Below are 13,036 nucleotides of genomic sequence, written 5' to 3'. Positions count from 1 at the left end.
TGGCTGGAAAGCTGCCTGGCAGAGAGGGATCTGGGGGTGTTGATCGACAGCCGGCTGAACATGACCCAGCAGTGTGCCCAGGTGGCCAAAAAGGCCAAGAGCATCCTGGCTTGTATCAGGAACAGTGTGGCCAGCAGGACTAGAGAAGTGATTGTGCCACTGTACTCAGCACTGGGGAGGCTGCACCTTGAATAATGTGTTCCATTTGAGGCCCCTCACTACAAGACAGACATTGAGGTGCTGGAGAGAGTTCAGAGAAGGGCAATGAAGCTGGTGAGGGGCCTGGACCACAAGTCTAATGAGGAGCAGCTGAGGGAACTGGGGCTGTTTAGCCTGGAGAAAAGGAGGCTGAGGGGAGACCTTATCACTGTCTACAACTACCTGAAAGGAGGTTGTAGCATGGAGGGTGTTGGTCTCTTATTCCAAGTAGCAAGTGATAGGACAAGAGGAAATGGCCTCAAGTCATGACAGAGGAGGTTTAGATTGGATATTAAGAACAATTTCTTCACAGAAAGAGTTGTCAGGCACTGGAACAGGCTGCCCAGGGAAGTGGCTGAGTCACCATCCCTGGAGGCGTTTAAAAGGCACATATATGAGGTTTTTAGGGACATGGTTTAGAGGTGGACTTGGCAGTATTAGGTTAATGGTTGGACTCCATGTTCTTAAAGGTCTTTTCCAACTAAAATGATAATATTCTGTCTATTCCAGATGCATTTTTCCTCTGTTCTCATTGATGTTACATGATCTCTGAATTTACTTTCAGTTATGAGTTTTAATTAATATGCTGTTCATCCACATCATCTAAGTCATTCAGTTTATTGAAAGCTTCCATTATTTTCTGCAGGTTCACTCGAGTTAGTTCTTCCACACATCACTCATGTAGAAGAAAAAGGAAAGGAAATAAAATGTATTTGTCACACTATCTGTGTTAAAATATAAAGATGGATAGGTAGAAAATGTATGTGCATAGGAGACATACAGTTGCAGTAAGGGGTCTGTCTCAATCTCCTGCATTAAGAATTTTGTACTTCCAGTTACAGAATTCTGGTTTGTTTGCAAGAGAATCTGGTGCAACTAGGCATTTTAAAGACTTTTGAGCTGAGCAGCATCATTATTTCTGAGAAAAAGTATCACACCTTGAATAAGTTTTTGCTGCAGTGTTTTTACACAGGGAAATCTGAATGTGTCTGTTCAAGTAATGCAAAGTGCATTCATCTTGTCACATTTCTATTCATGACAGTGTTATTCATCATATGTATAAAACTTATCCTGGCTGATATCTGCGGTTTGGCAATAGTCAAACACACTAATGATGAGATAAAAGTAGTTACAACACTTACATTGGTGAGGTGAATGACTCCTTTCGATGTAACAGAGCAGCCCATAAAACCAACATACTGCAGCTCAGGACAATGTTCAGCAAAAGCTTTCACAGACTGATCTGTCACCTACAGAAAAGATATACAGGAAATAGTTGAATAGGTAATATAAGCAAATACTTAATACAGTCTAACCAGTTTCTGTGTAACATTGGCAAGCTGCTCATTAATACTTTTATAATTATTATTACTAATATTATTTATTTCAAGAGTTTGAGAGGAAACATTGGGTATGCACACACATCTATGTACGTGCACGAAAAGGAAGAAAAAAGATCACCTTTGGCAGACGGGAATCATTCTTGGGAGAGAAAATGGAAGAGAGAATGATGGCCACAAATACAAATATCATCGTCATGCTGTTTATCTGCAAATAACTTAATAGACCATTCTATCCGCTGTTGTCAGAAACTATATACAAACACGAAAATACTAACAAATTTATGCTATTGCCATCCTGCAGACTTAAGATACACTCATCATTGACCCTGCAGAGAATTTGAATTGTGCAATATCTTAAGTTTATGTTCCTTTTCTAAGCATTTTTCCTAAAATAAAGCAATTGATGATATTATTGCATTTGTTTCCCACATCAGACTTGTATCTCATGATAATATACCATTGTGTCAGTCATCAGCTGAATGGAGACATTACCTAGCTTATTATTCTGATTTATTTATTTCCACAACTATGGTTTTTTTATCATTAAGTTTGTCTAATTAAATGTAATAACTATGAAAAATAATGCATTGCATAAATGTAATGATTTGTAGGTAGACTAAATATTCAAAAGGACAACATTTTGTAAACTTTGTGAAGAATATAATATTGACATGGGCACACATAAGACATTTGCATATATTCCTTTAAACAAGTTTGGTTTGCTATTTTTCTGCAGAAGTATATATTCCCATTGCAAACGACACTAAAGCAAAACTCTATATGGATTCTGGGACAAAACCTGTATTTTCCAGCTCAGGAATGTCTCACTGTGTCTGCAACCGTAAATCCTGAATCCCGAGGACATTCTGTGATTGTAAGGACGTCTTCTTGTTATCACAGAATTCAGAAGCAAAACAAATTTTGAAGGATCTAGTTCACAACTGAGCCTCAGGTGAATACATACACAGGAACATTATTCCTGCTGTGGAATCACCTTTAGCCACAGTTCCAACTTGCCTGACTTAATATATCACTTAACTGCACACTGGCAGTATATGACAACCTTGATGAAGACACTGGCAAAACAACTTCTTAAAACATAAACCAGAGATAAGGGAGATAAGATTATATGTACAGCACCACATAAAAGCTGCATTGGTTTGGGGTTATGGAATACGGTTCTATTTTCAAAGCAACAGTTTCTCAGTGAGCAAATACTTTTATTGTTGCACATTTGCCAAACAAAAGTAAAAGTCAAGCGTTCTGGGATTATGGATTTAGAAGCCAATGAATCTGAAAACAGGACAAAAGGAGGGGAAAAAGGGCCAACTAAACAGATTCAATCACAAATTGAGTAGTGATAAGGTTGTACCTGCATGGACTTAGGTCTGCCTACTCAAACAAAAAACAAAACAAAACAGTGTAGTAAGAAATTTCTCCTTTGATTTTGATCTGACACAGTCTTACATTTTTATTTTTGCACACTCCTCTCAGCTGAGGACAGCCACACCAACTATTTGGGAACTTTAAGAGATTGACTACTAAAAACGTTTGACAAGTACTACCAGAAGTCAAAGACTTACAGATTTGCACTGTTTAGCCTTCTATCAGCACCACAGAGGCGGACCAAAAAAAAAAATTTATCTCATCTGGAGAAGCTAAACTAAATCCTCTGTTGAAGCTAATGATCTAAGAGAAGGACTCTCTTACAATCTTGCCTTCCTCTCTCTACAGAGGATTAGAGTATGATCCTCTGCTGCAAACAGGTTTGCCCTAACTAGAAAAAAAATGCAGTAACAAAAAAATCAGTAATATAAATGCTGAACATCACAAATGCATTATAGAGCTCAAAACTTTAAAATAAAATAATTTCTTATACATAGCTGACATTTGGGTGCACAAAGACTTTAAAAAAATGAAGTTTTGAATGCAAATATTAAAATTATTATGTCTTAAAGTATCTTCTGTTCATATTATGGAATTTTCTGCATTCTAAACTAAATCTGTGAAAAAAATGTTTTGGTAAAATTTAGTAACAGTAGATTATGATTATATATATTAAATAGTTTAGGAATAAGCACTGGAATAAGAACCTTTTCAGTGCTTGTTAGATGTGCAGCATCTGTCTAGTCAGAAAAAGATTCTTCATTACCTCTGTATGCCACGTAAGCCTCATGATTTTCCCGGAACAGAAAAATTATTTACAGTCTGTCAAAAGTAGTGTGACATTCCCTGGATATGCTTTATAACTACTGTGGTAGAAATCACCACTTTAGACAGGCATTTTGCTACTGCAAACAGCAATTTCTGTTCTTAAATCTTGACCTACAAACAAAACAGTAACGCATTGAACCTGTTGCTGTCTTTAATCTCAGTTCAATAACAGATCCCATCCTTTGCTGTCAGTCAACAAAACTCCAGCACCTACAGAAGCTGACTTCAAGTTTTATTGGGAAACATTGTAAAAATTTTCTCCATCAGCGTGTAATTTCACAGACAGCATTCTCTATTAAACCAGTGCCTAAGAATATATAATTTCTTTCTCAGACCCTATGTCATTTATAGCAATAGATATTTTAATAACATGATTCCCATGCAGACAGCCTGTAATGAAAGCCACTCCACATTCTGTTTGCTTAGCTACTCTTAACACATGATCACATGTTCCTGTGACTGTACTAGTGGGGAAGGAAAATATACATATGCATTTCTATACATACACATACACACACACTCGCAACTTCACAAGAATTGCATCTCAAAATGAATATAGGACACTAGGTATAGAAATATCAGATCAGAACACCTGTAAACTACGTATCTACCAACATTTATATTAAGTCTTTTTGTTCTCCTTTTTGCAGGGCTGGGAGATACTAAGAACATGCAGTAGTTTGGAATTTATTTATAAATGTATGTGTAGCATAACAGTCAAGTACAACTACTAGCCTTCAGTTAGAATAATTGGATAACTGAATCCTATCTTTACTTATTTATATGTAGCTCAAAAACATAATAACAAAAAGGTTTGTATGAAGAAGTATTATACCTATTCGTATGAGGAAGGAAAAAGAAGGAAGTTTCAGATCTCAAACAGAAGCAACAAAGTTAAATTAAAGCCCAAGTAGGTTTTTAAGACTGAAAACAACTATTCTTCTGCTTAATTAGGCTTCTTTCTATATTATCATCTGCAGTGCCTGGCACAGATGGCTTATACACATACTTGAACTTCTATATTTAAACTCAAAACATGCAAGCCAGCTCACTACTTCTACTGTAAGTAGGTGCCAGAAACAGTAATCTCTTTTATTGTATGGACGTGTTTTATGCTCCCAAGAGAGGGTCTGTTTTGCAGAACGAATGAAAGACAAGTGACGGGTGGCAAAAATGCATGGAAAATTAGCAATGACATATATGCAATGATTATGAAATCTTAACCCTGTTCTCTTCATAAAGCAATACGTAACTGCGTGTTACATTCTCCTCAAAGGCCCTCACCACTCAGGAAATGGAACAGGTACCTGAAATGTGTATTATAAATGTGGCTTTGAAAACTAACTGACATTCAGACATACTACACAAACAGATTAGACGAGCATAATCTAAAAACAGACTACCACACAAAATATACCACCTCTACAGAAATGACCGTTGTCAAAGATAGAGAAATGCACACCCAATTCTTTTATAGATCACAATACCGTTCTTCCAAGAATCTATAATAATTGGATTGTCTAGTCGACCTTCATTGACTTTCATTCATCCTGTCTTACTTGATGTTACTCTTGCTTTGAAAAAGTAATATGGGATGATGAGGACAGATTTATAAGTCATGCACTAAAGCACTGTGAATGGGAAAGACGCTGGTCTGGAACTAATGGCACAGATTTTGCTCCTATTAAAAAGATCTATGATAAGTGAGATACGGTTTAATCATTTTCTTTTTATGTATTGCAGACTATTGTATATGAATTCCAGTTCTGCATTGTTTTACTGAAATTCAATATTTTGACTACTCTGAATTAGATTCTAAAAGTAGTAGTTTATTTTACATTCTATTCAATAATAGAAGGACCAAAGAGGAAGAGTTCTGAAGCAACGATGGTAACTCAAAAAGAGGTATGACAATGCAAGCCAGTTAAATTCCAACTAAAAGGCCTCACAATTAATGAAAAGTTACAGAAGTTCCAACAGAAATGACTGAAAAAGAGATAGCAATATCAATAGTAACTGATATAGCATGAACACCATGTTTTCTTATTTAAACAGGTGCACTGCAATGTAAGTATATATTAGTTTGCAATTTTTTCCACATACAATACATAAATAAAAGTTTGGAAAATATGTAAAATATTCCTCAGGAGAAAGACATCTAGAAGGATCATAGAATAATAGGACAATTCAGGTTGGAAGGGACCTTCAAAGGTCAACTAGTCCAACCCCACTGCAATGAGCAGGGACATCTTCAACTAGATCGGGTTGCTCAGAGCCCCGTCCAGCCTGGCCTGGAATGTCTCCAGGGATGGGGCATCTACCACCTCTCTGGGGAACCTGGGCCAGTGTCTCACAACCCTCATTGTAAAAAATCTCTTCCTTGTGTCTACCCCAAATCTCTCCTCTTTTAGTTTAAAACCATTACCTCTTGTCCTATCATAAGAGGCCCTGTGAAAAAGTTTGTCCCCGTCTTTCCTACAGGCCCATTTTAAGTACTGGAAGGCTGCAATAAGGTCTCCCTGGAGCCTTCTCTTCTCCAGGCTGAACAGCTCCAACTCTCTCAGCCTCTCCTCAGAGGAGAGATGTTCCATCCTTGTGATCATTTTTGTGGCTTCCTCTGGCCCCTCTCCAACAGGTCCATGTCTTTCCTGTACTGAGGGCTCCAGAGCTGGATGCAGGACTCCAGGTGGGGTCTCACCAGAGCAGAGCAGAGGGGCAGAATCACCTCCCTCCACCTGCTGGCCAAGTGGCTTTTGATGCAGTACAGGATACAATTGGCCTTCTGGGCTGCAAGCACACATTGCCGGCTCATGTCCAATTTTATTCTGTCAAAGAAAAAATACACTCTCATGTAAGCAGAGAGTGAGTCTGCCATAAATCTAACATGTAAGTATCCCCTGCAGGAGTCAGCACTAATGGTAGAAAATCCCCTTTTCTCCCATTTCCTTACTCCATAAATCTTAACCATACTTATTTTTGGGCAGCATAGGAAGAAGTGAAGGGTCAGGGAGGACTTAATAAATTTCAGTTTTATGTTTGAAAAGAGATCAGTTTACAAAAAGCCCAATCTGCTAATTCAGTCCTAAAACTTTCTTGCCTTACCTATGCATTATTCTATAATACAGACTAAGGCACACATACAACCCACTCAGAGATCTGTGCTCCATGAAGTACTCCAATACTGTGTTTTATATCGAACACTCAAACAATGTGCATTTTCCCTTCTCTATTTTCCCTGAAATCCTTGCATGCCATAAATGACAATTATGTGCAGTTGGGCTAAATTCAGGCATGACTTTGTTTTCCTTCTATTTACCAAAACTCCTAAAATGTATCCATTTCAGAAGATACAGGCACATCACACAGATCAAAGGCATATATCCTGATACATTAAAAAAAAAAAAGAAATTGCTTGTATACAGAAATATCTGTATCTACTGTAAACAAAGGCAGCCAGGCTACCACTGTTCTATCAGCAGAAAAGACACTAAATATCACTAAATAAAAATATAAATTTTAAAAAAATCTCAGGAATTAAACACTTTTGAAACTGACTGACTACAGGTGTGTGTTTTCACATAGGTTCTTCCTACTTAGCTTAAACTTTGCATTGCTACCCTTATACAAAAATATAACCACCAACAGCTTGTCAAGATGCAAGGTAAAAGTTGTTGAATGTATTGCACTTTGTCAAAGGGTCAAGATGGAAATACAGCCTAGTCATTGCAAAGAATTATGATCAGATGATCCCTCTTTGCCACACAGAGAAAGATGACATTGTCTCTCTTTAGACTAACACTTTAAAAATTAGTTTTTAACCCAGGGTCAAACAGGGATCACCATATTACACTAGAAGTTATATACTAGTAAATTTTACGCTATTAAACTAAAAGATAAACTTACAAATATTTAACATTACATATACCTTCCTAGTCCAACGCATAAGAAATAACAAGTAAATTGTTTCAATTTAACCATCTTTGAATTCAAATAGAAATTCAATTTAATTTTAAAACTTCTACAGGAGGCTGCAATACTCAAAGTATTTATTTACAGATTTAATCCTAAGGTTTCACCAAATATGCCAGGGCATTCCCTAGCATCAGTCCCTAACCTTATTTTAATAACACAATTTATTAGAAATAGATCATACTATTTTATTGTCCATGAATATACAACCAACTCATTTTAAACTGAATGGGAATACAGCACAAACATATCTTGCAAACACACACAAATCCTAATAAAGGGCTGGTTTTGCTTTTCCTTCCTTGGAAAACGAAATGCATAAAAGGTTAAAAATGAAGTTTGTTTAAAAGATTTATTTCCAACTTAAACTGGAAAAGACTTTCCCTGTTCAATAGGAGTGATACATTGTCTGCTTTCCACAAGCATCAATGTAAATGATATTTTTCATAAAAGCAGTGACAAAATAATTATTATTGGCAGAGATGCATCTAATTCATGACTCCTTATTGCAATTAAAGAACATCGCCAAAAATAAGGCACAGATAATCTGTCATTATGCTCAAGTTTTCAGGACACTCGAATTTCATTAGTGAAAAGCAGCAAGGCAAGGCTCATTTTAACTAACTGCCACTGGACAAGCTATACATTTCTTAACATTCAGTTAACACATACGGATAAATGTAACCATTTGCTTAATCACAAAAGAAATTCAACAACTGTCCGTTTGAACTTGAAGCAGTATGGGAAGATTTAAGAAGTACTGCCAATTTCTAGGAGCACCTAAAATACAGAAATACAAATATTTCTATTCCTTCATCCCTTAAGGAAACAATCTAACTGAAAAGGAAATGATGCCCATTTTTTACTGTATATTAGTAAAGTTCAGGCTAGATCTTCAGTCTTTTCACAATCTGGGTTTATAAGATTTGATTGGTTTCTTTTCATTATAAAAAAGATCTTTACACGAAACAAATGTGCAATCTTTCATAAAACAGAACACTGCTGATTACTAATGGCAGTAAAACTTGTTTCATTATTAACTGAGATGACTCTTCATCCATAGATCTAAGTGACTTTTTACAAACCAGGAAAACAAAACAAAAATTATTCTACATTCTTTTAACATCGACTTAACTTTCAAATGTTAATTTATTTCAGAAACCTGTTTCTTGAAATGGGTCTCACCATTTAAGCTGAGATACAAACATGAAATACACAAATAGAAACCAAGACTGTATTGTTAGGTGAACTTACAACATGAGCTATGCCATCAGAATCAACGACTCAGAGCACACAAGCCATAGAGTAATTAAAGCCTGGACTCAGAGGAGGCCTTACCTGCCTGAAGCAGCATCTCTAAGTACAGAACTGGGTCTGGCAGTACTCTATGCACTTGGCTGCCTTCTGTCTGTGAAGCACGAACTCTGTGGCTGTCTTACTTTGAGATGAGAATTTGATATCTGCCTGGAGTTTCTACCCTGTGCACCCCTGGCTACCTCAGACCTCATCAGAATGCACTCTGTACAACAGTATGCCACACCACCCTCACATCTAAGAGGAGGATAAGAGTCGAGAGGATGGCATTGCTCTCCTTTCCTTCATCCTTACACATTAGCTCAGGACTTAGTATTACTGTCTGCCCACAACAGAATTGTAAAAGATAGACAAGAGTGTAAGGGCTAATATAAAGAGTTGAAAGTAATTTATTTTATGTTGGATTTACCAGCTGGCCTCATCAACTACATTCTGGTAACATTAACTACTTTAAAATACCATAAACATAAAAAAAAAAAAAATCCAAACAGTTTTGCAGCATACTCACTTGAATACTTAAGGAAATCATAATTTTATCAGTTATCCTTTTAGAATGTATTTGGATTTAATCTTTCTTCCTCATTTTTAAGACGACTGGACAACTGACTATAAAGAACAGTGTTCCTCCTTTAGCTTGATAATAGTGCAAGCCTATACAAATTCTTCCTACTTTATCTAACATAGTTTTTAAACAGAACTCTTAAGTAGCTCAGCTAAGGACGGTACAAAGCACTGTCATTTCTGTGGCACAGAGTATATCTTATTCTCTTTATACAGCCATCAAAACAGATGAGTTCTTCTTATTATTTTGACCTATTTTAACCTTTGAATTAATTAATAATAAACAAAGCAATACACTTGGAACATATTAAGTTTGAAATAATAAATAACTATAGACAACTGCTACCTTCAAACTAGTTTAAATGCCTGGGTTAGGAAGCAAATACAAATTATCTCATAAATTACCTCTGATTCCCATTAACTCACAATTTAATGAAGTACAGTTTGAATGTACTTATATTGAACACGGCTATCAGCACATGCTTATTTATTTGTTGTAAAACGCAAAAAAAAATTCTTCAGCTTACATAATATGGTCTTCCTACCAAAAGACAAAGTTTATTATCAAAACGTGTTTACTCTGGAATGACAAAATGCTTCCAAAACAAAACTCTACATCTTTCATCAAACAGCATGTATACATAACATGACAAACATTAAAATTTCAGAACAAAAAAATATACTTATTTGCAGACAGATAGTGCCACTTTATTAGAAATCATGTAATGAAAACCACACATTAGGAATACTGTATGTTCACGAAAGGTTATGGGAAAACTAAGTTTTGTTCAGTACATTTTTAAAACAGAAGAATGTGTAATAATTTACAAAAATTTAAAATAATATCCTGACCAACTTTTTTTATTCATAATACTGAATCAAAAAGACTGATGTGTCCACATGCTAAGAAACACATATCAAGGATTTTCATTTAGTATCATTCTGAATATAAAGGAAGAAAAATATTTCCATATAACTGCAAAATATCTCCATAGTTTTTTGATCTAGCCACTTAGTCTTTCCTCCTTGTGTAAGGAGTGTATGAATCAAATATTCATCTTTTCTGTGACAGAAGATGACTTTGCATTATCTCCCTCCCTTTTAATGCCCCACAGCTATACAAGCCTATTTCCTATTCTGTATCATGAGTAGAAAAACAACACAAAAACCCAGTTTACTCAACAGCTTTCTTGTTCACCATCACAGAACAGATCTCATTCCCATTTAAAATCTTTTTGTAAAGAAATTAACTTTCATTTTCACTTCACCTATGCAACCTGATATTACACATTCCCATTATGTACTCTGGCACTTTTATCTGTTTTCCACAACTTCAAGGTTGGAGGTGCTGGAAGATTATTTTACAGCACACATCCGCATAACCACTGCTTTGTGCTCACACTCTTTCCCTTCTAAAATTGACCAAAAAGGGTACTTTTAACAATCACAAATACAGAAGGCTTTGTTCACACACAAGCCTTCAACTACTTACGTCATTATGCCTGCAAACTATTATACACTGTTAGTCTACTTCCTTTTGCTTTGTTTCATGAACATTGTCATTTTCACACATCAGAAAACATTAACTGGTTTTTTTTGTTCATTGCTCTAGTTACCTTCTGAAGGACTCCTAACTGCTCGAATAAGCCCTTTCAGTTTTCTTGGTCAAGAATCTGACAAATCCATGATCTTTTCACTAAAAGCACCATTATGATCGTAGCATAGGCTTGCTCTGTGGTTAGATCATTGTCATGGGCAAAACTAATCTAGTATTCCATCAGTATCTTTATTTCAGGTAAGAAGCTTATATACCAACTTAAGCAACATTCTCACTGCTCTCACACAATACCAACTCAGAAATAGTTGCATTTGACAGATTTTCACATACTAAAGCTGTTGTGCATTAACAAAGCAACAGAGCAGTATGAACACACTAAATCTCCTTCTACCATATCTTACCATACATGTCATTGTGGTACCCATAGTGAAGAATTTGGCAAATATTTATTCCTATGTTTAAAGAAGTTTCCTCAGTGAAATAAACAAACAAACTGAAGAAAGCCAAAACGTTGATGAAAAGAATGAAACATCTACCCAAAACCTCAAATCCCTCCACTTTGGCAACATATAAGCACATTTCTAGTATGCAGTGCAATCAATAATACAGGCTTGTGACACCTGCATAGCATTAACACATATGACAGTGGTAACACAGGCACTGGAAGGCTATGATGCACACAAAGACAGCAAATGTCTGGTATTTACTCATGCCTACAAAATAATCCAGAAATCTCAGAGAGGAAGAATAGGATATATCCCTTGATATCGTGTTTAAGAGTTAGTAAATATGACTGAAAACATAGTATTTTGACATAATGTGAACATTCTCTCTTAAATAAATTACACACTTAGAACTTTTAGTACAACTAGAATATTATACGATTCCTGTTCAAATATTTTCTTCGAGTTTCAGAGATTCCATGTAATTTTAATGAGCAGGGAAACTCTTGTAGTCGTTGAAAATGCAATGTAATGTATATAAACAGTACATTGTATACCATAAAACACACTAAAAAAAGCATGGCATTTCTATCTGTTTTCATGCAACTAATCTTTGCTTTTTTAAGTTAAAGCTACTCATACTAGCCATACACAAATCTACGCAACGGAAATACAGTATGCCACCACAAAGCTGATATCATCAGCTGTAATATAAAGTCAAGGCTGCCACTGGCAAGTATCTAAAGATTGCTACCACAGAAACTGAAAATGGGCACAAATATCAAAAACTTTCTGGCAACTTAGTTTCAAGAATTTCTGCCCTATGGCATTCCATATACAGTGTTTACAGATTCATGACCTTCTCCTCTTTTACAAGAAGAGAAAGACAGGATTTCCCAAAATTTTCCAGTATAGGTCATGGGTATGAAAGTTTTGTCTGCCCAACCCACCAAAATAAGTTTCACCCAGGGAATTGTTTGATTCTGATTATGTGGATTCTATTTGAATAGTATGGTCACCATATGTTAGAAATGATGGGATAAATACATGCCTCAAGCGGGAGAGGAAAAAGTCTTATGTTGCAAATTATGCTCTTCAACATGAAGCACAGGTTCCTTAACTGGTGAAAGGTCACCCATGTCACACAGGAAACAGAAGAAGAAATAAAAAGAGAGAATTTTCTATATATTGTATAAATACAAGTTAACATGAAGACAACAGAATAACTATGGTTATAACTGCATAGGTCAAAGAAAGTAATTTTATTATTGTTTTTACTCTTCTAAACTTTAATATCTTTATTCTGCAAGGACAAAAGGGAGAAGATATTTTATTTAAAAATATTGAAGGACTCTGTATGTAATATCTAAAAAACATTCTATAGCAAAGGTCACAAAACAATACAAATCATTTAATAGACACTACCATTCACTGAG

At 35.7% G+C, this 13,036-nt stretch overlaps 1 protein-coding gene across 1 annotated transcript in view; it reads right to left on the bottom strand.

The window, feature by feature from the left end:
- The window catches only part of FBXL17 (F-box and leucine rich repeat protein 17), a 307,168-nt gene that overhangs the window by 215,992 nt on the left and 78,140 nt on the right, over positions 1–13,036 (bottom strand). The window contains exon 5 of the mRNA XM_065656470.1: positions 1,341–1,448. Coding sequence (XP_065512542.1) covers positions 1,341–1,448 — 108 coding nt within the window. The remainder of the gene's footprint in view (positions 1–1,340; positions 1,449–13,036) is intronic.

Source organism: Caloenas nicobarica, chromosome Z (assembly GCF_036013445.1).
Source record: "Caloenas nicobarica isolate bCalNic1 chromosome Z, bCalNic1.hap1, whole genome shotgun sequence".
NCBI classification, from domain to species: Eukaryota; Metazoa; Chordata; class Aves; order Columbiformes; family Columbidae; genus Caloenas; species Caloenas nicobarica.
This window is presented reverse-complemented; position numbering and strand designations above follow the sequence as displayed.